Genomic DNA, 27917 nt, shown 5'->3' on the forward strand with positions numbered 1-27917 from the left:
ACTGATGTATATTTCAAAATTTTGAAAGCAGTATATATTTTCCAAGTATATCCTACATCTTAACGTTTGGTCGCCATGTCTTTCTTGTGCAGGGTGAAACCTCGTCCACCAGCCTTAGAGCGGTCGGGGGGTTTTCCCTTTTTCCAGCAAAATGGTGAGTGGAAGTAGTCTTTTGAATAGTGGAATTCGTAAATGAAGTGTGGCCCTATCTGTAATGGTGATAAAAGTGGGTAAAACCTTGAGGATATGATAATGTCGCTCGGTTGAAAACTGCTGCACGGTCACGCCGAGGTATTGCCGGAGCCATGTGTTCTACTGTTTTGTTTGCATGCCTTACAACAGCTGTTCATGAAATTGTATAAGGTTTACCTGGAATTGACGTTTGATCGAGTTCTGTTATCTGCTGGTAAATTTGGATTATTTAAGGTATGAAGAAACTTCAAAGAAAAGTATAAACTCAGAAACTCGTGACGAAATTTTTGATGGACTATTTTTTTTTTTCTCATGACTCAGCCATTGGCCGACGTGGATGCTGTTATTATAAGGGAAATATACACCACGAAGGTACAGTGTAGCTGGCTGTATCAGTGCCGGAAAATTGCAATTTAATGATTTTCCCATGAAAATAGGTAAACTACGAGTCTGTTAGTTTTATTGGCCCTTGCAAATATCAGCTATTCACATCAACCCTAGCTTCACTTGTGTAGACATCAATTCTGTGATATTGCCTATAGATTTTGCTCTTTCAATCGTAGGAAGCAGCTTATTTTGCTTAACTTGGGATGACAGATCAGACATCAATATGGCGTTGCTTTTAATGAAAATAAAGGGTAATAAGTATGTTTTCACCCTCTAGGCAAGTTTTAACATTTAATCACTCCATTATGTGTTATGTAAATTGATGTACAGACTAGGACCAGGTGAATGTTTTTGGCCAACCAACTGTGGGATGATCACTTAGCTAAAGTAAATGACATTGGAACACCTATAATATTCAACTTGTTTGTTTACTATTTGTAAGATTCTAATGAAATTATTAAGACTGCATCACTTAAACTGCCGAATGTAGACATTGAGAGTTTTTATCCTGCTGTATTCCTCATATTCAAGCCCTGCCCACTTCACAAAAACTCAAAATTGGAGATATGGGTACTGTACCTAAATCCCATCCTGTGTAGCACCTCTACATGTAAAGATGTTTTGGTAGAAATTTCTCTCCTTTCTATCACCTATAAAGGTGGTGTCTATTTTCTTGAAAATTACCTTTTGTTGATATCCCTTTTCTTTAGTCTTATCCACTTTACTCTTCAATCTTATCCTTTCTGTAGAAAACTTTTAATTTTAAGTTTCTTGGTACTTCCTCATAGGAAATATTTGTTATCCTGGGTATCATTTTTGTCAGCCTTTGTAAAGCTCTTCTTTGTATACATTTGTTAGTCAGGTAAATGCTGAAAGGTGTTGTCAACCTGTGGCTCCTGGTCCAATCTGGTCTCTGCACTGGCTTAGTGTTACAAATACATCAGACGTAATGCATTTAAAAAGATTTTGTCATTCAGTATGTGATTACACTAGTAAACAGTTTTCTAAATGAACTGTTAACACTTAGTGAATATGTTTTGATAAATTTTGATACATTTAGAAATGTGTAGGATATCTCTGCATTTAATTTTAGCTGTCGAATTGAGTTTCAGTTTGTAATCCCAGTTATGGTTAGAGAACACAATGACAGTTGCAGAGGAGGATTTAGAACTTTATTTCTTTGAAAAATGGTGAATAAGACATTAGTTGCTCTTTAGTGTAAAATTAGTAAATACACTTACAAAAGTATCAACAGAACCTATTATATCCTACCTTCCAGCGGTCTTAGTATATCTTAATTTTCAATATTCTAGTTTCACTAAGAAGGAGATATGGAGAATTGATTTATGTTACTGTAAGTTATAATTATAATCATTGGTGACAAAGATGGTGTCCACACTGCATACCCTGCTGAGAAGACAGGATTTTCTTCAATGTTTTTCCATTTACTGTCAATTAATGCTCAGATTAGAGAAGTTTAATGTAATTACCTTAAATTCATTTTTTATTTTTATTTTTGTACAGGGTTTTGTAAAAGTTGTCAAGAGCAAAGCCTACTTCAAGCGTTTCCAAGTCAAGTTCAAGAGGCGCCGTCAAGGAAAAACTGACTATTATGCTCGCAAGCGTTTGGTTGTACAGGCTAAGAATAAGTACAACACTCCCAAGCATCGGTAATATTGGAGCTTTTATTTAAAATTATTGCAGATGGGGAAATGTTTTCACATTTGTTTTTCAGCTTTTCTTTTTTCATATATAACCTCATGAATGATTTTCCCCTAGTAGTTTGACAGTTTTTGTGAATTGATTTTATTAAGTAGGTTATTAAGCCTGCATGTGTGTCAGAAGAAAATTGGGTTCTAACCTTTAGGGAAAGTTATCAGTGCCAAGTTGAAAATTATCATAACAGTTGACAGTTTTATGACTTTTTACATCTAACTGATTAATGTATTTTCATATAGAATTTTTTAGTTAAAATTAGTGCCATAACACTTTTGATGATTGTACGACTTTTTACTACTTGAACAATCCCTACATTTTGATGGAATATTTTCAGGGTGAAACATTTTATGTGATGCTTTTATTATGTAATACTGTATTAGGACATTTCCTGCACTTGAATAGCACTTGAGCTTTTGTGATTTATCACGATATGATAGAGATGCTCTGTGGAAGGCAAGCTGTTAGAAGCATTGAAAAGTTTTTATCAAGGATGTAAGGCATATGTACGAGTAGGAAGAGAGGAAAGTGATTGGTTCTCAGTGAATGTCGGTTTGCGGCAGTGGTGCGTGGTGTCTCCATGGTTGTTTAATTTGTTTATGGATGGGGTTGTTAGGGAGGTGAATGCGAGAGTTTTGGAGAGGGGCAAGTATGTAGTCTGTTACGGATGAGAGAGCTTGGGAAGTGAGTCAGTTGTTGTTGGCTAATGATACAGCGCTGGTGGCTGATTTGGGTGAGAAACTGCAGAAGCTGGTGACAGTTTGGTAAAGTGTGTGAAAGAAGAATGCTGAGAGTTAATGTGAATAAGAGCAAGGTTATTAGCTACAGTAGGGTTGAGGGATTGCAAGTCAATTGGGAGGTAAATTTGAATGGAGAAAAAGTGGAGGAAGTGAAGTGTGTTAGTTATCTGGGAGTGAATTTGGCAGCAGATGGAACCATGGAAGCGGAAGTGAGTCATAGGGTGGGGTAGGGGGCGAAAGTTCTGGGAACGTTGAAAAGTGTACGGAAGGCGAGAATGTTATCTTGGAAAGCAAAAATGGGTATGTTTGAAGGAATAGTGGTTCCAACATTGTTATGTGGTTGCGAGGCGTGTGCTATAGATAGAGTTGTGCGGAGGAGGGTGAATGTGCTGGAAATGAGATGTTTGAGGACAATATGTGTGAGGTGGCTTGTTCGAGTAAGTAATGAAAGGGTAAGAGAGATGTGGTAATAAAAACTGTGTGGTTGAGAGAGCAGAAGAGGGTGTTTTGAAATGGTTTGTTCACATGGAGCGAATGAGTGAGGAAAGATTGACAAAGAGGATATATGCGTCACAGGTGGAGGAAACGGGAAGTGGGAGACCAAATTGGAGGTGGAAAGATGTAGTGATAAAAAAGGTACTGAGTGATTGGGGCCTGAACATGCAGGAGGATGAAAGGCGTGCAAGGAATAGAGTGAATTGGAACGATGTGGTATACCGGGGTCGACGTGCTGTCAGTGGATTGAACTAGGGTATGTGAAGCATCTGGGGTAAACCATGGAAAGTTTTGTGGGGCCTGGATGTGGAAAGGGAGCTGTGGTTTTGGTGCATTATACATGATAGCTAGAGAGTGAGTGTGAATGAATGTGGCCTTTGTTGTCTCTTCCTAGCGCTCGCGCACATGCGGGGGAGAGGGTTGTCATTTCATGTGTGGCGGGGTGGCGACGGGAATGAATAAGGGCAGATGGTATGAATTATGTGCATGTGTATATATGTATATGTTTGTGTGTGTATATATATATATATATTTTTTTTTTTTTTTTTTTTTTTTATACTTTGTCGCTGTCTCCCGCGTTTGCGAGGTAGCGCAAGGAAACAGACGAAAGAAATGGCCCAACCCCCCCCCCCCATACACATGTACATACACACGTCCACACACGCAAATATACATACCTACACAGCTTTCCATGGTTTACCCCGGACGCTTCACATGCCTTGATTCAATCCACTGACAGCACGTCAACCCCGGTATACCACATCGCTCCAATTCACTCTATTCCTTGCCCTCCTTTCACCCTCCTGCATGTTCAGGCCCCGATCACACAAAATCCTTTTCACTCCATCTTTCCACCTCCAATTTGGTCTCCCTCTCTCTCGTTCCCTCCACCTCCGACACATATATCCTCTTGGTCAATCTTTCCTCACTCATTCTCTCCATGTGCCCAAACCATTTCAAAACACCCTCTTCTGCTCTCTCAACCACGCTCTTTTTATTTCCACACATCTCTCTTACCCTTACGTTACTTACTCGATCAAACCACCTCACACCACACATTGTCCTCAAACATCTCATTTCCAGCACATCCATCCTCCTGCGCACAACTCTATCCATAGCCCACGCCTCGCAACCATACAACATTGTTGGAACTACTATTCCTTCAAACATACCCATTTTTGCTTTCCGGGATAATGTTCTCGACTTCCACACATTTTTCAAGGCTCCCAAAATTTTCGCCCCCTCCCCCACCCTATGATCCACTTCCGCTTCCATGGTTCCATCCGCTGACAGATCCACTCCCAGATATCTAAAACACTTCACTTCCTCCAGTTTTTCTCCATTCAAACTCACCTCCCAATTGACTTGACCCTCAACCCTACTGTACCTAATAACCTTGCTCTTATTCACATTTACTCTTAACTTTCTTCTTCCACACACTTTACCAAACTCCGTCACCAGCTTCTGCAGTTTCTCACATGAATCCACCACCAGCGCTGTATCATCAGCGAACAACAACTGACTCACTTCCCAAGCTCTCTCATCCCCAACAGACTTCATACTTGCCCCTCTTTCCAAAACTCTTGCATTTACCTCCCTAACAACCCCATCCATAAACAAATTAAACAACCATGGAGACATCACACACCCCTGCCGCAAACCTACATTCACTGAGAACCAATCACTTTCCTCTCTTCCTACACGTACACATGCCTTACATCCTCGATAAAAACTTTTCACTGCTTCTAACAACTTGCCTCCCACACCATATATTCTTAATACCTTCCACAGAGCATCTCTATCAACTCTATCATATGCCTTCTCCAGATCCATAAATGCTACATACAAATCCATTTGCTTTTCTAAGTATTTCTCACATACATTCTTCAAAGCAAACACCTGATCCACACATCCTCTACCACTTCTGAAACCACACTGCTCTTCCCCAATCTGATGCTCTGTACATGCCTTCACCCTCTCAATCAATACCCTCCCATATAATTTACCAGGAATACTCAACAAACTTATACCTCTGTAATTTGAGCACTCACTCTAATCCCCTTTGCCTTTGTACAATGGCACTATGCACGCATTCCGCCAATCCTCAGGCACCTCACCATGAGTCATACATACATTAAATAACCTTACCAACCAGTCAACAATACAGTCACCCCCTTTTTTAATAAATTCCACTGCAATACCATCCAAACCTGCTGCCTTGCCGGCTTTCATCTTCCGCAAAGCTTTTACTACCTCTTCTCTGTTTACCAAATCATTTTCCCTAACCCTCTCACTTTGCACACCACCTCGACCCAAACACCCTATATCTGCCACTCTGTCATCAGACACATTCAACAAACCTTCAAAATACTCATTCCATCTCCTTCTCACATCACCACTACTTGTTATCACCTCCCCATTTACGCCCTTCACTGAAGTTCCCATTTGCTCCCTTGTCTTACGCACCCTATTTACCTCCTTCCAGAACATCTTTTTATTCTCCCTAAAATTTTTTTTTTTTTTTTTTTTTTTTTTATACTTTGTCGCTGTCTCCCGCGTTTGCGAGGTAGCGCAAGGAAACAGACGAAAGAAATGGCCCAACCCCCCCCCATACACATGTACATACACACGTCCACACACGCAAATATACATACCTACACAGCTTTCCATGGTTTACCCCGGACGCTTCACATGCCTTGATTCAATCCACTGACAGCACGTCAACCCCTGTATACCACATCACTCCAATTCGCTCTATTTCTTGCCCTCCTTTCACCCTCCTGCATGTTCAGGCCCCGATCACACAAAATCCTTTTCACTCCATCTTTCCACCTCCAATTTGGTCTCCCTCTTCTCCTCGTTCCCTCCACCTCCGACACATATATCCTCTTGGTCAATCTTTCCTCACTCATTCTCTCCATGTGCCCAAACCATTTCAAAACACCCTCTTCTGCTCTCTCAACCACGCTCTTTTTATTTCCACACATCTCTCTTACCCTTACGTTACTTACTCGATCAAACCACCTCACACCACACATTGTCCTCAAACATCTCATTTCCAGCACATCCATCCTCCTGCGCACAACTCTATCCATAGCCCACGCCTCGCAACCATACAACATTGTTGGAACCACTATTCCTTCAAACATACCCATTTTTGCTTTCCGGGATAATGTTCTCGACTTCCACACATTTTTCAAGGCTCCCAAAATTTTCGCCCCCTCCCCCACCCTATGATCCACTTCCGCTTCCATGGTTCCATCCGCTGACAGATCCACTCCCAGATATCTAAAACACTTCACTTCCTCCAGTTTTTCTCCATTCAAACTCACCTCCCAATTGACTTGACCCTCAGCCCTACTGTACCTAATAACCTTGCTCTTATTCTCATTTACTCTTAACTTTCTTCTTCCACACACTTTACCTAACTCCGTCACCAGCTTCTGCAGTTTCTCACATGAATCCGCCACCAGCGCTGTATCATCAGCGAACAACAACTGACTCACTTCCCAAGCTCTCTCATCCCCAACAGACTTCATACTTGCCCCTCTTTCCAAAACTCTTGCATTTACCTCCCTAACAACCCCATCCATAAACAAATTAAACAACCATGGAGACATCACACACCCCTGCCGCAAACCTACATTCACTGAGAACCAATCACTTTCCTCTCTTCCTACACGTACACATGCCTTACATCCTCGATGAAAACTTTTCACTGCTTCTAACAACTTGCCTCCCACACCATATATTCTTAATATCTTCCACAGAGCATCTCTATCAACTCTATCATATATATGTATGTATGTATACATTGAGATGTATAGGTATGCATATGTGCGTGTGTGGACATTTATGTATATACATGTGTATGTGGGTGGGTTGGGCCATTCATTCGTCTGTTTCCTTGTACTACCTCGCTAACACGGGAGACAGCGACAAAGTACAAAAAGAAAAATAATAATAACCAAAGTGAAAACATTCTCGTTATGTTTAATGCCAAAAATATGTAATTGCACAGTCTAGCTGGTGTGTAGTGGTGATCCCTTTGTACTATCATATTAGACGAAAGTAACTAAATCTGCAAGCATGCTAAATATGTGAGAATCCAACAAAATGATGGAGCGACTTCTCAGTGTTCTGCCTAAGTCATAGTACTTAGGTGAGTCCTCAAATGATTTCAGATATAAGCATAGATATAAAGAAGAGTAATGTCAGGTGCGTTGTTTGTGAGAGAACAAAATAGTTTCTGGAAAGGACTAAGAAAGACTACAGAAAGAATTTGATATACTCTGTAGATCCTCAGAAGACAGCTTCATGGAAGTTTATAAGGAGAATTTTATTAAGTAATGGAATGATTACCAATATTTTGGCATTTTCCTACATAGGGTGTTTGTGGAAAGAAACAGAGTCGAAGGAAACCTCAAAGACCTTTTAGTCTTTATAAATGAGAACTAAATTTCAAGGAGCACATTGATAATATAGTACTTTCAAGCCAAAAAAATAAGTGGTTTTATTATGAAAACTTTCAGAAGTGTAGTGTTTAAAGTTTACTTTAGAAGTAAAAATAAATGTGGCTGTCTTGAGTAGAAAGAACATAGTAAATAAGAATTCAGAAAAACTTTACTACAAGTATAATAGGTAGTCTGGAGCATATAATTTATCCCAAGAGAGTAAAAGAATTTGAACTTTACTGCCTTGAAAGAAGACGAAAATATGTGTTGGAATATGATTCACAGGAAAATAAAAGGCACTGAAATGTTTTAGATCTGAAAGTATCTTTGATCAGAGATAGATTTTTTTTTATGTTACTTGTACATTCAGTATCAGGATAAAACTTCTGAATTTAATAGTTCTACCCAAGGGTTTGACAGGTATCTCAGATCTGCAAAGTTTTCTCACAGAAATTGTATATATGTACTTGATTTACCCCATGTAAAAGGACGTTAAAGGTTTACCTCATGTAAATGGAAGCTAAAGATCATAAATGTATGTATCAAAAGTTTTTCATATTGAAAGAGGAATAATGTTTGTGTTTACAGCAGGAAGAGCTTGTTTGGTCTAGTCACTGCCATTTAGTAGTGATGTACTCTCTCACATTTTTAATGATTTGTTAGTCCAGTAAATTTATGAATTATTGTCTATGAAAATAGGAAAAAAAATTGTGAAAGCTGAAATAAATGTATTTTTCAATTGCCATGAGTCCTCATTTTGACAAATGAATATGAACGTTTGCAGCTTGATTGTGCGGATTACAAATACTGATGTCATCGCTCAGATAGCATATGCCAGGATTGAGGGTGATGTTGTTATTGCTGCTTCATACTCTCATGAACTCCCTCATTTTGGTGTCAAAGTTGGATTGACCAACTATGCTGCATGCTACTGCACTGGACTCCTGCTCGCTAGGAGGGTAAGTTGATTTGTACCTTTAAAATTTTAACTTAGGTTTTTCTAAGGTGATATCTTTTGTATGCCAGTCAATTGTTCTTGCATAAATAAACCCTGTTCAGAATGAGAATACCAAATTGTCAAAACTGGAAAGAAGTATGGTTAATTCTCAATGAGAAGGATGTTATGTAAACCTTTGACTGTAATGTCAAAGAAAATATCCTTCTCCAGTGTGAAATAAAAGAAAAAATTGTAATATTCATTATATATATTATAGAAATAACCCCCCAAAATGTATATACTTTTCTTTGTGTTATTGTGGATGGTTGTTGAGTGGACAAAGGGGGCCTGAGATGGCAGGAAGGATGTTCTAATCTGTGTAAGTGTACAGTAAAATAATTAAAGTTTTACCCAAGTTTAATTTCTCTCACTGCATAACTAATAATAGTGCACTTCTAATGATTTTTTCCGGGCATGATTTCATGTTTCACATTAATAATTTAATGTTTATTATACTTGATCGCTGTTCCCCGCATCAGCAAGTTAGTGCCAGGAAACAGACGAAGAATGGCCCATCCACTCGTATACACATATATATATACATAAATGCCCATGCACATATACATACATATACATATCAACAGATACATGCATACACAGACATATATACACATGTACATGTTCATTCTTACTTGCCCTCATCCATTCCTGTCACCTCCCTGCCCCACAGGAAACAGCATTGCTACCCCCTGCATTAGCTAGGTAGCACCAGGAAGACAAAAAGGCCACATTCTTTCACACTCAGTCTTTTACTGTCTTTTGTAATGCACCACATCCACAGCTTCCTGTCTAGGCTCCACAGACCTTTCCATTGTTTACCCCAGACATTTCACGTGCCCTGGTCCAGTCCATTGATTGCACGTTGATCCCAGAATACCACATCATTCCAGTTCACTGACCCTTGAATGCCTTGCATCATCCTGTATGTTCAAGCCCCAATTGCTCAAAAAAAACTTAACACCATTCTTCCCTCTCAGATTTGGTTTCCTTCTTATCCTTGTTCTCATTCTTTCCATATGCCTAAACCATTTCAGCACTCAGCCTCACTTTCTTTTACCACATATCATTCTTACCCTTTCATTACTTACTCGATCAAACTACCTCATATGTTCCATTTCCAACATATCCACCCTCCTCCGTACAACCTTAACTACAGCCCATGCCCCACATCCTTATAATAATGTTGGTACTACTGTACATCTAGGCAAACTTTTTTTTTTCCCCCCAGATAAGTTTCTCTTATTCCACTGATTCTTCAATGTTCCTAGAACCTTGTGCCACTCGCCCATCCTATGACTCACTTCTACCGTATTTTATGTTAGCAAGGTAGCACCAGGAACATATGAAGAAAGGCTTCATACACTCCCATCCATTCTCTGGCTATTGTGTAACAAGCCAAAACTACAGCTTTCTATTCACAACTAAGCCCTGCAGACCTTTCCGCTGTCTATATATGTAATGCTTCAATACAATGGGTAGCAGTATGATTTTAAGCCTTCTTTTGCTGCCTGATTTAAGAAAAGCTCATACTCCCCAGATATCTGAACAGGTAAGAGTTTACAGTTTTTGAATGTTTGTACTCCCGATGTAGATGCTTATCAGGCATTCTTCTAATAGTCACCAGTTTGTCTATCTGATATAACTCTGAGGTGGCAGTGCTAAAAATGTGCATAAAGCAGTTGTCTACTGAGATGAAGCTATACAGATGTGCTATGTGTATGATGTGTCTAGCCACTAGCAACACAAATGACATGAATGCCAGTTATAAGCTATAAATCCAGCACTAAATGGTCATTTGCATATCAGAACCAAAGATTCACTTTCATGAATTTGAAGCAGACTTCAAAATTCTGCATATTGTTTACATAACAGATCTATCCTTTAGGTTGTACAGTTTATCCACAGTTGATACTATAATTGTGCAAAAATTTGCTTTTAAGAGAAATGAGGCTTGAAATTGGTATTTCCCTCTGACTAAATTTTTTGTCATTCAGAGATTATCACATATATGTACAGTGCACAGGTTAGATCAACAGAGGTTCTTCCACAACTCAGCTGTATGATAGGAACTATTGCTTCTGGTGAAGCTATCGCCCAAATGTGAATGTCCCATGAAACTTGAATGTCTGGGAGTGAGCTTGACATATATTTTTTTGTAGACAAAATGTAGGAAGTGTGTACAGAGTATTAAACTGTCAGTTTTTTTTTTTTTTTTTCTTAGTGTTTACATTTTTGTCTCATTTTTTGGGCATTGGAGATGTTTAAGGCTCAAAAATATACTTGAAAAATGGTAATGGTATTGTGTGGTTGGAGTGTATTTATGATCTGAATTGTATTAGCAAGACATTATAGGTATGACTGCGTGTTTTTGTTTGCTTTATTTCATGGTAGATAATTTATTAGAATTTTTGTACTTTTTAGGTTCTAAAGAAGTTGAGGCTAGATACCATATATCAAGGTCAGAAAGAGATTGATGGAGAGATGTACTCAGTGGAGGATGTCGATGAAGGGCCTGGTGCATTTCGTGCTAACCTTGATATAGGTTTGGCACGTACTACAACAGGTGCCAGGATTTTTGGAGTTATGAAGGGTGCTGTCGATGGTGGCATTGATGTTCCCCACAGGTAGTGTTTTGAATTTTTTGTAATTTTGTGTGATTTCTAAGTAATGATACTTTTCGTATTATACAATGCAAGAACTTCTTTTATGGGGCTTCTCGAGTTCTGATGCTGCTGCACATAGTAAATATTCAAATAGGCATAGATGCTTTTGGAATGAGAATATCTTGATAAGACTGTATCCCTTGCCGTCCATTGATAATGATACCCATTTGTTGACCATAATGATACCCATTTGTTGACCAGTCTCAAGGCCTCAAAGGAAGGATGAACATCTGGGTTAGGTGTCAGTTAACTGCCAGTGACATGATCTGTATGCACTCAACATGAGTTTTACACATGGGACTCCACCTCTAAACCTTCTGCACTGTCATCTTGTTAAGCTAATGTATGTTCTCAGCTTTCACATAATCCTCATTCAGACTGTACCAAACATCCACCACTTTTATGGTAAAAAGTAGTTCTTTGTTATCTTCAGTAATTTTCTTACTTAATTTTGTTAGTACTCAGGTTGGTCTTAGTACTCTTACATATTTCAGTTTTTAACAAGTTTCTTGCTTGATCCACATGCACACATACAATTATTGGCTTGAAAGCTTAAAGATTGTGTTCAGGTCACCCATCACTCTTCTGTCTTCCATTATGGGTAAATTAAAGGCCTCTAGTTGTTATGTAATTCTTAATTTCAGTACCAACATTGGTGCCAGACGTTTTCACTGTTTCTTTGCACTACTTGGCTTTGGCTTCCAGAGATTATTACAAAGTCTTTTTCCTCTTTTACCTTTTGTAGCATCGCAGAATTCATATAATTTTCTCATTTTCACCACTGGTAATGAAAACGTTGCACTTGAGCTTCAGATTCATTTGCCACCTTTGAGCCCAGTCCATCAGTTTATGTCAGTTTAAAGTTACACATGTTCAGTTTCTGTTCTGGAATTATTACCCAGCTTAGTATTGTTCATGAATTTTTATATCCCACAGTATGGCCAATTTCCAGTATCATAGATATATATGAGAAAATTCTCAGCTCAGTTTACTTCCTCATGTATGGTTATGTACATTCTAAATCCCCTCAGTTGATGTTAATGTGTGCTTATGTCCATTTATTGTATTCTTTTATTCCATGAGTTCTTCCCTTTTCTGATCACCCCTTCATGTTCTGTTATTTGCTCCTTTAGTTTTATATATTTTCCCTGGGGATAGGGGAGAAAGAATACTTCCCACGTATTCCCTGCGTGTTGTAGAAGGCGACCAAAAGGGGAGGGAGCGAGGGGCTGGAAATCCTCCCCTCTCTTTTTTTTTTAACTTTCCAAAAGAAGGAACAGACAATTGGGCCAGGCGAGGGTATTCCCTCAAAGGCCCAGTCCTCTGTTCTTAACGCTACCTCGCTAATGCAGGAAATGGCGAATAGTTTGAAAGAAAGAAAAGAAAGAAGTTTTATATATACCTCCTCGATTTGTGTTAACTTCTGCTCCTGTCATGTGGTCTCGTTTGACTTTTATTACATCCTCAAGTCATGTTGTTAAAGACTTGTCACAACTGTTTGATCCACTTGCCTGAATTCATTTGGATTCTATGTAGGAATCACTTAAAAGATAATTCTTGCCTTGCTTGGCTGTTTGTGTGCTTTAAATAACAGGCTGTTCCATGTCTTAACCTACAGGCTGGACTAATTCTTGTCTTTGTTTACGGCCTGGATTTGCTTAGTACAGTTAATAAAGTTCTTAATTTGTACCCTCTCTATATAAGAATAACATCTGTATTGGTTTAGAATATTACTAATTTAGAAAAAAAAGATTGCAGATAAATGGCTAGCACATGTGCTGGCAGCGTTGCCTGTAAATGATAATCTTTTTATTTTTATTTTTTTCCACATATTTAACTGTACTATTTCCTTTTGAAACCTCTTTGTACAGTTATCCACACATTCACATTGCTATGTATATTCATTATGTAAAGCTTATTTATATGTGCATTTGATTTGAATTTTCAGATCATCCCATACATTATCTTAATCCTCTATTTGCCTTTGTGAAATGATAGGTCTTTTATTGAAGGACCTTTTCACTTTATATTCTTCCCATTTCACTTGTGGTTGGTAAACTGAAGACACTCAAAATCTTGACAAATCTAGGCTCTCTCTTGCTTATGTTGCTAGAACCTGTATGCATGTATGATTGCATATTTTTCTTTCTCTGACAGTGAGAAGAGGTTCCCTGGTTATGACAAGGAGGCAAAAGAATTTAATGCTGAGGTTCTCCGTAAGCACATAATGGGTGAACATGTTGCCGCCTATATGCGTGATCTGATGGAAGAAGATGAAGATGCCTACAAGAGACAATTTTCTAGATTCATTAAGAATGGCATCACAGCTGATGAGGTATGGGTGAAAAAGCTGTATGTCTGAACACAAAAATATATATATATATATTGTTGACTGGTTGGTAAGGTTATTTAATGTATGTATGACTCATGGTGAGGTGCCTGAGGATTGGCGGAATGCGTGCATAGTGCCATTGTACAAAGGCAAAGGGGATAAGAGTGAGTGCTCAAATTACAGAGGTATAAGTTTGAGTATTCCTGGTAAATTATATGGGAGGGTATTGATTGAGAGGGTGAAGGCATGTACAGAGCATCAGATTGGGGAAGAGCAGTGTGGTTTCAGAAATGGTAGAGGATGTGTGGATCAGGTGTTTGCTTTGAAGAATGTATGTGAGAAATACTTAGAAAAGCAAATGGATTTGTATGTAGCATTTATGGATCTGGAGAAGGCATATGATAGAGTTGATAGAGATGCTCTGTGGAAGGTATTAAGAATATATGGTGTGGGAGGCAAGTTGTTAGAAACAGTGAAAAGTTTTCATCGAGGATGTAAGGCATGTGTACGTGTAGGAAGAGAGGAAAGTGATTGGTTCTCAGTGAATGTAGGTTTGCGGCAGGGGTGTGTGATGTCTCCATGGTTGTTTAATTTGTTTATGGATGGGGTTGTTAGGGAGGTGAATGCAAGAGTTTTGGAAAGAGGGGCAAGTATGAAGTCTGTTGGGGATGAGAGAACTTGGGAAGTGAGTCAGTCGTTGTTCGCTGATGATACAGCGCTGGTGGCTGATTCATGTGAGAAACTGCAGAAGCTGGTGACTGAGTTTGGTAAAGTGTGTGAAAGAAGAAAGTTAAGAGTAAATGTGAATAAGAGCAAGGTTATTAGGTACAGTAGGGTTGAGGGTCAAGTCAATTGGGAGGTGAGTTTGAATGGAGAAAAACTGGAGGAAGTGAAGTGTTTTAGATATCTGGGAGTGGATCTGGCAGCAGATGGAACCATGGAAGCGGAAGTGGATCATAGGGTGGGGGAGGGGGCGAAAATTCTGGGAGCCTTGAAGAATGTGTGGAAGTCGAGAACATTATCTCGGAAAGCAAAAATGGGTATGTTTGAAGGAATAGTGGTTCCAACAATGTTGTATGGTTGCGAGGCGTGGGCTATGGATAGAGTTGTGCGCAGGAGGATGGATGTGCTGGAAATGAGATGTTTGAGGACAATGTGTGGTGTGAGGTGGTTTGATCGAGTAAGTAACGTAAGGGTAAGAGAGATGTGTGGAAATAAAAAGAGCGTGGTTGAGAGAGCAGAAGAGGGTGTTTTGAAATGGTTTGGGCACATGGAGAGAATGAGTGAGGAAAGATTGACCAAGAGGATATATGTGTCGGAGGTGGAGGGAACGAGGAGAAGAGGGAGACCAAATTGGAGGTGGAAAGATGGAGTGAAAAAGATTTTGTGTGATCGGGGCCTGAACATGCAGGAGGGTGAAAGGAGGGCAAGGAATAGAGTGAATTGGAGCGATGTGGTATACCGGGGTTGACGTGCTGTCAGTGGATTGAATCAAGGCATGTGAAGCGTCTGGGGTAAACCATGGAAAGCTGTGTAGGTATGTATATTTGCGTGTGTGGACGTATGTATATACATGTGTATGGGGGTGGGTTGGGCCATTTCGAGATAATGTTCTCGACTTGTACACATTCTTCAAGGCTCCCAGAATTTTCGCCCCCTCCCCCACCCTATGATCCACTTCCACTTCCATGGTTCCATCCACTCCCAGATATCTAAAACACTTTACTTCCTCCAGTTTTTCTCCATTCAAACTTACCTCCCAATTGACTTGACCCTCAACCCTACTGTACCTAATAACCTTGCTCTTATTCACATTTACTCTTAACTTCTTTCACACACTTTACCAAACTCAGTCACCAGCTTCTGCAGTTTCTCACATGAATCAGCCACCAGCGCTGTATCATCAGCGAACAACAACTGACTCACTTCCCAAGCTCTCTCATCCCCAACAGACTTCATACTTGCCCCTCTTTCCAAAACTCTTGCATTCACCTCCCTAACAAACCCATCCATAAACAAATTAAACAACCATGTGTATGTGTATGTATATGTATGTATATATATGTGTGTGTGTGAATGAAAATGACTGACATTGTAATTCAAGTTGAGATATCCTTGGATGGTTCGTGTATATCGTAGTCCTGCGTTGACCGGGATATATCTATGTATAACGATATGTACATTATGCATAGGATTGTGCTTATAAGGTATCCAAATACGTAGAATATTCGGCTCCTCTGATGGCATGATATGTGAATTAGTGTGTGTGTGTGTGTCCTTGCTGGTTGTGTAGCCAGCGTGTATATATCACAACGTTATGATGGTAAGAGGTTGTAAATCTGACAGTCAGAGCATCCTGTCCACTTGGTGCAGCAAAATATTAGATATTTGTTCCATCTACGTGTGTATATGTGAAGAAAAGATTTTTGTAATTACTTAAAAGCTGTAAAACTTTACTAAGTGTTGAGTGCAGGTTTCCCATATAATTACAATTCATATGACACTATTGATGTTTGTATGGAAATAATCACCCAGTCCTATGAATGAGTTTGTGAAAGCAGAGGTTATGCTGGTCTTGGTGGCATGGGAGGCAGATAATGGAGTAACCATCACTGCTGGGTTATCTTCACGTCTTTCTTGCTAATGTGGTCAAATACAGTGCGAATTCTTGTTGCCATATTGTACATGGTTTCATACAGTACGCCCATATATTATTTGAATTTAACATTGTGTGTGATTAATTAGCTGCAGTATTTATGAACATGCCTTATATATCATAAGCGAGTGATAAAGATTGGTCTGAGAGCAGGTGGGTTGAGAGTGAGGACTGTGCTTTGTAAATTTGTTTGTATGGTGGTGAATGAACTTGAATTTCTTTTTCTTACTCGCAGCTGGAGGATATATATAAGAAGGCTCATGCCAACATCCGTGCTAACCCATCACGTAAGCCCAAGCCAGAGAAGAAGGTAAGGCTTCTACAAATTTCAAAGTTTCTTTGAATTGCATTTTAGTTATAGCTTTAACCTCTTTTTAACATATTTTTAACATACAAATATGATGGCTTGTGATTGCAAATCCATCTGTTATGAGATTTAGAACATAGTTAAGTAGTGAATTAATGGAATTTTGTGAATTTGAACATAGTGACCTAGAACACTTATTGTATTTTCTCAAACTTGTGTGAATCCAGTTAATATTGATTTTATATCCCAAGGTGCTGACAGATTAGTTATTATTGATCTATATCCCAAGATGCTGGCAATACAGTTGATATTGATATAGGGGAAAAAGAATACTTCCCACATATTCCCTGCGTGTCATAGAAGGCGACAAAAAGGGAGGGAACTGGAAATCCTCCCCTCTTGTTTTTAATTTTTTCTAAAAGAGAGAACAGAGAAGGGGGGCCAAGTGAAGATGTTCCCTCTAAGGCTCTGTATATACCTATACATCTCAACGTATACATATATATACACATAGAGACATATACACATGTACATAATTCATACTGTCTGCCCTTATTCATTCCCGTCGCCGCCACACATGAATTGAGAACCCCCTCCCCCCGCATGTGCATGAGGTAGCGCTAGGAAAAGACAACAAAGGCCACATTCATTCACACTCATTTTCTAGCTGTCATGTATAATGCATCGAAACCACTGCTCCCTTTCCACCTCCAGGCCCCCAAAACTTTCCATGTTTACCCCAGACGCTTCACATGCCCTGGTTCAATCCATTGACAGCGCGTCGATCCCAGAATACCACATCATTCCAATTCACTCTATTCCTTACACGCCTCTCACCCTCCTGCATGTTCAGGCCCCGATCACTCAAAATCTTTTTCACTCCATCTTTCCACCTCCAATTTGGTCTCCCACTTCTCGTTCCCTCCACCTCTTACACATATGTCCTCTTGGTCAATCTTTCCTCACTCATTCTCTCCATGTGACCAATCCATTTCAAAACACTCCCTTCTGCACTCTCAACCACACACTTTTTTTTATTTAGTGTCAAACTCAGATGTGGCAACAGCATTGTGTCTGCAAACTAAATGATTCACCTCCAAGGGCATTTAGGCACAACACTGTTTTGTCATTTTCATTTATGGGAATGAATTGTTCTCTTTACAGAGTTAATAGAACAATGTTGTTTTGAATGTTAATAAATCAAAAATGTCATTTTTTTTTTTTTTTTAATAGATCACCAAGAAAAGATGGAATGACAAGAGGAGGACTTACGATGAACGCAGGGCTGCTATTAATGCAAGCAAGGCTGCTTGGTTGGCTAAGATTGAGAAGGGAGAAGCTACTCTTGAAGAGTTACAAACTCACAAGAAGTAATAAAAGCTTGTTCTTTCAGAAATTTTTTATTTGTCCTTTTTCATTCTTTAGCTTGAAATCCTGAAAATTTCAGAAAATAGATGGTTGGATAAGGGAACAGAAATGAGCATTGTATATACACTCTTGCTGACAGGAATAACTTATGAGCACTATATATACACACTTGCTGACAGGAGTAACTTATGAGCATTGTATATACACTTACTGACAAGAATAACTTTTCTTTTTTTAGGTTATTGCCTCTCACCTGGTGATGTTTCTATTTCTGGTGAATGTATAGAAGAGGTTATTGTTGTGGGAATAGAAGCATGTCCCTTCTTTAAAGATTATCTCCATGTTGTGGGATCATTCAGGTAAGGGATCTAGCATATCAGGCAGAGAAAAGCTCTCCTCACTCCAATTTTTGTTAGGAATTCGTGTCTGATCGAAAATACTGCAAGTATGTAACCTATGAGTGCAATCATTCACTGATGAGTCTTAGATTTAAACATCTCTAATAGGTTAATATTTCTGTGAAACCAGTATATCTGCTCTGATGCCTTTATGAGGGAGAGAAAACGATAGGTCTTTGGCTAACCCAGGATCTTCAAGAGCTGAAGATAACCAATCCTTGTGGTTTGTATTACAATCCCTTGGAGAAAGGATTTCCTTCCATGGATGTGAAAGAAAGCAGTGGTTAACCATTCAAAAAGTGCTTAGTTGGGGGAAGTATACAAAACAAAAAAGTTATACAGGGTAGAGAAAGTTTGTGGAGACTCAAAATCCATGAGGCTAATAATAAAGGTGTAGTGACCCCGCATCTTTCCACTGTGTCACCTTACCGATGGCAACTTGGTGGCAAATCACTATATATAAACTTGACTCTGACAACTCCGGCAAGCTGACTCCTGTTGTCTGGGCTACCGTCTTAAATCCTGGGTCAGTCTCTGTAAATGTGATGTACTTACTGACACATACAAGAATGAAATATATGCTACATTTAAAAATTCTACCATAGAAAAATGAGCACAAATAATAATATCTGAAATAGGTTCAAATAATGTAAAAAAAAAAAAAAAAAAAAAGTATGGGATCAAGTTTCTACAACAAAAGTGTTCAGTTTCAGTCTTGTTAATACTAATAGTAAATGAATCCTATTTCTAATGTATTCTAAGATGCTTCACTTTCATATTTACTTTTTTGTAACAAAAAGTTGAAAGTCCAGTGTTTCCTAGTACCCTCAGCTTACTTTCATCTGGATGGAAAATACTTTCTTTTTATAACACAAACCATGGATATGCAGGGCTAGTACATTTCTTAAAAGTTTAATATCTAACCAGCTATCACCCATAGGTCATAAACTTCCTAATAAGTCTAAGAAATCTTGTACTTGATTTAATTTTGATACTTGTCCATTGACCGATCTAAATATTTCAATATGTACCTAAAGAGATGAGGGATGTGTGCAGGCAATTTGTTTCTCATCATACTCAAGAAAAAGATTCCTGATGGTAATGGAATGGTGCCCCTCTGGAGACTGACGAAAGACAGTGCCATTTCACCTGGCGACACATTTTTGCAGGCCCACAAGCAAATACTCCAACCTTGTCCCTGCAGATACAAAGTAATGAAAGTATTAGCACTTTATTTCTTCATACTTGCTTGGCTGTTTATAGAACATCTTTTTATAAGCCAAAGGATACACAATGCTGTGTATTCTGAAATGCATATCAATTATTATTATTTTATTTTTTTTTTTTTTTTTTTTATACTTTGTCGCTGTCTCCCGCGTTTGCGCTACCTCGCTACCTATCAATTATTAATCCAATATAAATTGGTTGGAAATGTACACCTAAATATGATGTGTACATTTCCAAGCAATTTATATTGGATTGCCTCCATATGATCCCCACATTCTTAAATTAAAACGCACAGCTTCAGCAATGTACTATATATAGTTATGCATGAATAAAAATGCTTAGTCATTATCATCTTTCTGTCTATCTATATCTCTGATGCCTGTTCCCCACAGCAAGTCTCCATAACTAGTGAAGTTCAGTGTGGCCTCTTAGCCTTTAGTATGTCACCTTTAACAGGCCACTGGCATAGGGCAACTGTAGCACAGTGTTTGTAAAGGCTCCTACCTTATGTTATACTGACTACTACTCAATGCTCCTGCCTAACGTTCCTACCTAATACCTAACATGTCTACCCAATGCTCCTGCCTAAATGTTCCTACCTACCTCTATCTAATGCTCCTTACCATTTTGCCAAAAGGCAAAACTAGTGCATAGTGCTCACAACATGAAAATGTAGTCATGAAGAATGAGCTGTGCAAGTTGAATGTTAAGTGTTACATGTGACAGAGAGATTGTATGTTTGTGGGCAGAATGTCAGTAGTCTACAACTGGTTGAGGGAGAAGGAAAAGAGCTAACTGAGTCAGAGGAGTGCAACTTGACAACCACAAAGTGCTGGCTCACCGACATCACATATCCCATATGTACCATATCACTCTAATGCACTCTATATTGTATGTTCTGGCCCTGAGCACTCAAGACCTTTTTAACTCCATCCTTCCATTTCCAATTTGGTCTACCCCTTCAATCCTATTTTCTCCATAAATTTTTGTGAATATATAAATAAGCCAGCAAGGCGGCAGGTTTGGATGGTATTGCTGTGGAATTTATTAAAAAAGAGGGTGACTGTGCTGTTGACTGGTTGGTGAAGATATTCAAAGTATGTATGGTTCATGGTGAAGTGCCTGAGGATCGGTGGCATGCATGCATAGTGCCATTGTACAAAGGCAAGGGGGATAAAGACGAGTGTTCAAATAACAGGTGCAAGTTTGTTGAGTATGCCTCGGAAATTATATTGGAGGGCACTGATTGAGAGGGTCAAGGCATGTACAGAGCATCAGACTAGGGAGGAGCAGTGTGGTTTCGGAAGTGGTAGAGGATGTGTGGACTGGATGTTTGCTTTGAAGAATGTATGTGAGAAATAGAAAAACAGATGGATTTGTATGTGGCATTTGTGGATCTGGAGAGGGCATATGATAAGAGTTGACAGAGATATGGTGTGGGAGGTAAGTTGCTAGAAGCAGTGAAAAGTTTTTATCGAGGATGTGAGGCATGTGTAAGAGTAGGAGGAGAGGAGGGTGACTGGTTCTCAGTGAATGTCGGTTTGTGGCAGGGGAGCGTGACGTCTCCATGGTTGTTTAATTTGTTATGGGTGGGATTGTTAGGGAGGTGAATGCAAGAGTTTTGGAGGGGCAAGTATGCAGTTTGTTGTGGATGAGAGGGCTTGGGAAGTGAGTCAGTTGTTGTTCGCTGATGATACAGTACTGGTGGCTGATTCATGTGAGAAACTGCAGAAGTTGGTGACTGAGTTTGGTAAAGTGTGTGAAAGAAGAAAGCCGAGAGTAAATGTGAGTAAGAGCAAGGTTATTAGGGTTGAGGGACAAGTAAATTGGGAGGTAAGTTTGAACGGAGAAAAACTGGAGGAAGTGGAGTGTTTTAGACATTTGGGAGTGGATGGAACAATGGTAGCGAAAGTGAGTCACAGGGTGGGGGAGGAGGCAAAGGTTCCAAGAGCGTTGAAGAATGTGTGGAAGGCGAGAAAGTTATCTTGGAGCAAAAATGGGTATGTTTGAAGGAATAGTGTTTCCAACAATGTTATATGGTTGTGAGGCATAGGCTATAGATAGGGTTGTGAGAGGAGGGTGGATGTGTTGGAAATGAGATGTTTGAGGACAGTATGTGGTGTGAGGTGGTTTGATCGAGTAAGTAATGAAAGGGTAAGAGAGATGTGTGGTAATAAAAAGAGTGTGGTTGAGAGAGTAGAGGGTGTATTGAAATGGTTTGGTCACATGGAGAGAATGAGTGAGGAAAGATTGACAAAGAGGATGTATGTGTCGGAGGTGGAGGGAATGAGGAGACCTGGGAGACCAAATTGGAGGTGGAAGGATGGAGTGAAAAAGATTTTGAGCAATTGGGGCCTGAGCATACAGGAGGGTGAAAGGCGTACAAGGAACAGAGTGAATTGGAATAATGTGGTATACCGGGGTCGATGTGCTGTCAATGGACTGAACCAGAGCATGTGTAGCGTCTTGGGTAAACTATGGAAAGTTTTGTGGGGCCTGGATGTGAAAGGGAGCTCTGGTTTTGGGGCATTACACATGACAGCTAGAAACTAAAAGTGAACGAATGTGGCCTTTGTTGTCTTTTACTACTTCACATGCATGTGGGGTGCCATTTCATGCGTGGCAGGAATGGATGAAGGCAGCATGTATGAATATGTACATGTGTATATATGTATATGTCTGTGTATGTATATGTATGTATACATTGAAATGTATAGGTATGTATATGTGCATGTGTGGGCATTTATGTGTATACATGTGTATGTGGGTGGGTTGGGCCATTCTTTCATCTATTTCCTTGCGCTACCTTGCTACAGTGGGAGACAGTGACAAAGTATAATAAATAATTATTAGTTCGTGAGTAAGGCAGCAACTTACCAAAGATAATTATGTAAAAAAAATATATGTAAAATACAATTCACCCTCATATTTACCAAGTAAATGTTAATATTTTGCTTATTAGTATTAGCATGCCAGTGCTCTATAGTTATTTCATATCTACCAACTACTTTCACTTATTATTAGTTTATGAGTTAAGGTCAGAAAATGGTGAAGGGAAGCATGTTTACTCCAAATCATAAATCATCAAGTGTCAATTGCTAGTAAATTTTTCCGTTTAAGATTATGTACAACCAACATGAATGAACAGTTGTGACAACATTTAACTTTAAGAAACTTAACAGTTTGACTTCACATATCCAACCAATATGAGTGTTACATGATGCCAAAATTAAGTGGGAATACAATGTGGTACTTTGCTCTTAACTGAGTTTGCTTCTTATATATTTTACACTTAAAGCTGTATAAGGAAAATCTTTCATGAGGAACATAATCCCCCATACCTAAAGAGTTTCATTTGCTCAACTTAACAATGATTCGACAGGTCATGGACAAAAGTCCATATCAAGGCCGGGCCTTAATTGAAATAGAGAATTATGATGCAGAAAAAGAAAAGACAGGGAAAAGTATTTATGAATTCTGGAGGAAGTGAATAACCTGTCTTAAAATGTGTAAGGTCATAGTTATTGGGAAAAACATGAGAAGGTAGAGAGTGCCAAAGCTTCGACGTGTAGGGAAAGAAGCAGGTATCAAAATGGCCCATCCATGAGTTGCCTATGGCTACACAGTGATCATGTGATGCAACAGCTTGCTGAGTATTGCGTAGTCTACCTGCTGAGTGTTGTCGCTAACAAACTTAAGCTAGCAAGCAGTATTTTACAAATCAATAATGAAAAGAGATTTCTCTGAAAAATAAAAAACTTGAAAATGTAAAATTAAACAAAAATTGTTAGGAAAAATTGCATACCCCAAATATGCCTGGTGCCACTCTTGAAATAGATGCTTCCAAACAGGCCGACCTTGAGTGATGCGGGGTAACAATCCAGGATGTTCTTCAGCAAAAAGTTCCTGCATAATGAGAAAATAAGCAACTATAATTTCACCTGTCTCTGATTTTCATATACTGAAAACATGGAGTTGCATAAAGAATCTTACTCATACATTTTTCCTGTAAGTCTTTGTAACTGAGAAAGATTCCAGTCATATACAAAATCCTTACTGACCACTGAATTATTGAAAAAGTAGAGAAAAAGTAAAATAATATTCATTGCTTTTAAGGATGTTAAACCATTATTAAAAGATTCCATAAGAATTACAGGAAAGAAGACGGAACATGGGTACCTCTAGCCTCATATATAAAAGGGACGTTAAGAAAGGGATGAATGGTCAATAAAAGATCTCAAAAAAGCAAAGGAGATTTGAGATATGCTGTGACAAAAGATATAAGCATTTGTAAAAGTAAAGTAGGATCGAAGAAGAGAATATGAAAGGAATATTGCAAACAAGTTGGGAGAAAACCCAAAACTTCTCCATTAACTCATCAACAAGAAAATTAGCAGGTAATCAGACTATGGAATTCAGAGGGAAGAGTTCTGTAGGATGATATGAGGTGCTAAATGAAAAGCTGAAAAGTGCTTTTACAGTAGAAGACACTTTAGCCCTAACACAAATGAAATGGAATGGAGAAGGAGTTTTAGAAACCATTGAGATATCTAGAAAAGACATTAATACTAAAGGATTGTGGTTCATATGGAATCTTACAAAAACAGATTTGAAAAGATACTCAAGACCAACCTCTTAAATACAGTTCAAGATCTCTTGCCTGACAAAAGAAAAAGGTCAAGTAAGTGGTAAAGTGCCCATCAAAAGCAAGGAGACTGGGAAGAGGCACTGAACTACAGACCAGTCTCAGTGACAAGTGTGGTTTGTAAGGTACTTGAAAATATACTTACAAAGCGAGTGACTTCGTGCAAAGGAGAAATCACCTTATTGAAAAACAGCATGGTTTCAGGGAAATGTATAATGATCCCTTTAGATTTCTATGAGAAAGTGTACCCCGGATTGGACAAAAGAGAAGTTTGGATGGACTGTTTGTATTTGGACTATCAGAATCCAACACTGTACTGCTTGGGTAGCTGATTAAGAAATTGGATCATCAGTCAGGAATAAGTTGAAGAGGCCCTAAACAGACAAATGATTATCTTATCAGAATGGAGCAAAGGATGCATATCAGAGAAGCCCCTTAAAATGGGGTTGAGGTAGTCACCAGTGGAATTCCTTAGGGTTCTGTCCTGAGACTATTACTCTATTTATGTGAATGACCCAGCAAATGATATGTCTGAAGTGAACAGCTTGGGGGACTACATGAACTTACAAAGTTATCTTGACAGACTCCATAGTTGATGAAGTTCAACCCTAATAAATGTAAAGTAATAAACATGTAGCTCTTTTCATACAGGTTAATACATCTTACATTATTTTGAAATCCTAAGTTTGAGAAGAGATAACAACTGCATTCATGATTATCACTACTTTGGTAACTCAATTTCTCATGCAGAGTTAAATGACAACTGGGATGAGCCTCTTGATTAGGAGCTCAAAGGCGGTCCTCTTTTGCACCTTAATTTTGTGTCTGCTTCACAAACTGACTGGTTACATGTGAAAGTAAAGCGCAATATGTATTATCCACAATACTACAATATAACAGCTATCATATCTAGACATGGTATGGTGAAAATTCAGTTCCAATAGCTTTAAAAGTGCATTAGGTAAGGTGAAATACACAGCTACAAGACAGAGCATACCTGAAGAAGCTCATGGGATGTAGGTGTGGTAACATGGAGGCGGAGCTCAATGCGATCTTCGGTGTGGGTATTCCAGCAGTGGAGGAGAAGACTCGAGAGTAAGGGTGCTAAAGCCACAAAGAGGCGGGCATCCCTCACAACCCAAACTACGTGAACCCGTTTAGGCCAAGGCGATGCACACCACCTGAAGCACAAAGAACTGCATGAACTGGTAATACTATAATAGCACCAATGGATGAAGTTAGTCATCAGTAAGTTTATCAATCTGTGATTACCTATTCATACATTTTAGGAGGAAATTTTACACATGCAGGGCCCCATCTCTTAACCTTTCTATCATATGATTTCTTGAACTTTTTAATTATCCCTGCACTGTGTTTCTTCAACTAACTTGTTCCCTATGTATATCATTTCTATTGGGATAGTATTATGTTAAAGTTCTTGATTCTTTCAGATCAATTTCTACAACAGTTGTAGATGTCCATTACAGCTGCACCTCACTATCATCTGGACACTTTCATGAAGATCAAAGTGGTGAAAATTCAAGTTAAATGACTTATCAGCCAATGACAGCTATAAAACCCCAGATAGGTTTAATAAGAAATAATTTGGACAATTTGTTGTTTTCTCAATATAGAACAGTAAAAGTGAGCACACTGATTGAATGAAAAGCCAAATGTATATTCAAGACTTATAAACAGAACCACCATAATTCATGTCTTGTATTAGCCAAGTATAAGTATAGCACAAAATCATACATGGTAAAAAATCATTTGCAATGTATGGCTTCATGCCTGAATTATCTCATTTAACTCTTCTGTTACATTTCTCTTCCTCTCTTAACCAATGATGTGAGAAAAACTTGAAGAAAATGCTAAAAAAATAAACAAAGAAAAAATTACATATCATTTCACTGTAATTTTATATCATAAAGTAAACTATATGACAAACTCTTATACTATATATCATGTGTTGTCGTTCATTCAACTTAATTAAATTATGGTGGAAATACAGGGTAAATGTACTCAAGTCATAAGTGTAAATGCATCAGCTGTAGTTTATTTTCACACTTACTTAAGTAGCAGGATTCGGTGCAGTTTCATGTGCCTTTTAAAGGCTGTGATATATGCAGCAATTTACAAAATAAGAGGGTAAATTTTTGGGGTACCATGTTGAAAATGTGATTTTTACAATCAATGGTACAAAATACTTAATTGCATATAAGTAATTTTTGCTGAGAGGTTAATGAATTTTTTCATTGTTTGTAATAGCACATATCTATAATCTTCATAAAACTGTCTGCTGCAATACTCTCTTCATCACTTTAATCAAAGACTTTCTTCAATCCTTACAGCCTACAAAAGGTTCTACAGTACTTACAAGATGTGACTAAGAGTAGATGCTAAAGGGGTGATGCCCACACCACCTGCAGCACCAATCACAACAGGATAATGAAGCATGTCTTCACTTGGAGAGCTAAAAGGGCCATCCACAAGCAGCCTGGTACAAACGGACAAAATAATGATAAAAAGTAATATGGCAGCCTTCACTGCTTAGCAATGAACAAAATAAATTGAAAAAGCTATAGTAACAACTTATTATGTACATATTTGTATATAGAGTGCTGCTGTTTAATAGTTGCACACTGGCTGACAAATGCACAAAATAATAATTAAAAAAATGATAAAAACAATTAAAAGCTAACAAATTATAGTATAAATAACCATTCACCAGCTCAACAAAGCCAATGCCCATCCTAATAAATCTGCCCTAACAGAAATGTAGTCTAAATGAAAAATTGCTTTATTATAACATACAACATCTTCAATCAAAGCAACTTCTGTGAAAAATTTTTCCACAGCATGGTCAATGAAAATTTGGTTTTGTAATCTGTCATTATCATCTTATGTGTGTGTAAATTTGATTAACTACTTGCACTTATGGGTAAGGCATTTTACATTGCTATGCAATATTTCAGCACTTCTGCATTCACAGATTCTTCACTTTGCTTGTTCATTTTCTCTCTTCTTTAATGATATAGTTGAGTCTTTATCATCAGTGGATGAAAGGTTCAATAAATATCTTTGTAAGTACAGTGCTAATCTCCGCTGTTTAAATGGTACATGTTCTAAGACAATAAATGTCAACGCTTTTTTGGTTTCTTAGTTGACTATACAACCACAAGACCCCTTTTATGGGGCTTCTGCAGATTCGAATCAGTGCTCCACACAGAAGCAGAGTTGGCTTCTCAACAGAGTGTAGAAAGGTCCTTGGTGATGCTGTACTCCTTCATGTTCTTTGGCAATATAACTCAATGAAGGTGATCTCACTCATGGTATTACC

General features: G+C 38.6%; 2 protein-coding genes across 8 annotated transcripts in view; one reads left to right on the forward strand and one right to left on the reverse strand.

Moving 5' to 3' along the window:
• RpL5 (ribosomal protein L5) lies at positions 1-27722 on the forward strand. Of its 3 annotated transcripts, none has more exons than XR_011712378.1 (9): positions 1-154; positions 2104-2249; positions 8769-8943; positions 11403-11605; positions 13802-13979; positions 16868-16942; positions 18173-18309; positions 18546-18666; positions 26029-27722. XR_011712378.1 is itself a non-coding variant. In XM_071659534.1 (8 exons), exons 1-8 carry the CDS (start codon positions 152-154, stop codon positions 18565-18567), a joined length of 939 nt encoding a protein of 312 aa, XP_071515635.1. In that variant the 5' UTR covers positions 1-151; the 3' UTR covers positions 18568-20278. The 3 variants fall into 3 exon arrangements, 1 of the variants encoding a protein (XP_071515635.1); XR_011712379.1 differs by having other exon boundaries at positions 26929-27722; XM_071659534.1 differs by lacking the exon at positions 26029-27722 and having other exon boundaries at positions 18546-20278.
• LOC139747339 (NADPH oxidase 4-like) overlaps positions 19074-27917 on the reverse strand; it is a 134934-nt gene continuing 126090 nt past the window's right edge. For 4 of the 5 annotated variants that reach the window (XM_071659530.1, XM_071659531.1, XM_071659529.1 and 1 more), the window contains 5 exons: positions 26955-27074; positions 25575-25758; positions 23738-23838; positions 19737-19903; positions 19074-19239 (listed from right to left, as the gene is read on the reverse strand). In XM_071659530.1, coding sequence (XP_071515631.1) covers positions 19783-19903; positions 23738-23838; positions 25575-25758; positions 26955-27074 — 526 coding nt within the window. In that variant the 3' untranslated portion in view covers positions 19074-19239; positions 19737-19782. The remainder of the gene's footprint in view (positions 19240-19736; positions 19904-23737; positions 23839-25574; positions 25759-26954; positions 27075-27917) is intronic. The other variant, XM_071659532.1, reaches the window with a different exon arrangement.

This window comes from Panulirus ornatus, chromosome 68, assembly GCF_036320965.1.
Source record: "Panulirus ornatus isolate Po-2019 chromosome 68, ASM3632096v1, whole genome shotgun sequence".
Lineage (NCBI taxonomy): Eukaryota > Metazoa > Arthropoda > Malacostraca > Decapoda > Palinuridae > Panulirus > Panulirus ornatus.

Excerpts from the sequence above, each read along its gene's own strand:
- RpL5 (XM_071659534.1), top strand. Across the intron at positions 2,250-8,768 it reads TACAACACTCCCAAGCATCG|CTTGATTGTGCGGATTACAA; the intron begins GTAATATTGGAG and ends GAACGTTTGCAG. Across the intron at positions 16,943-18,172 it reads AGCCCAAGCCAGAGAAGAAG|ATCACCAAGAAAAGATGGAA; the intron begins GTAAGGCTTCTA and ends TTTTTTTAATAG.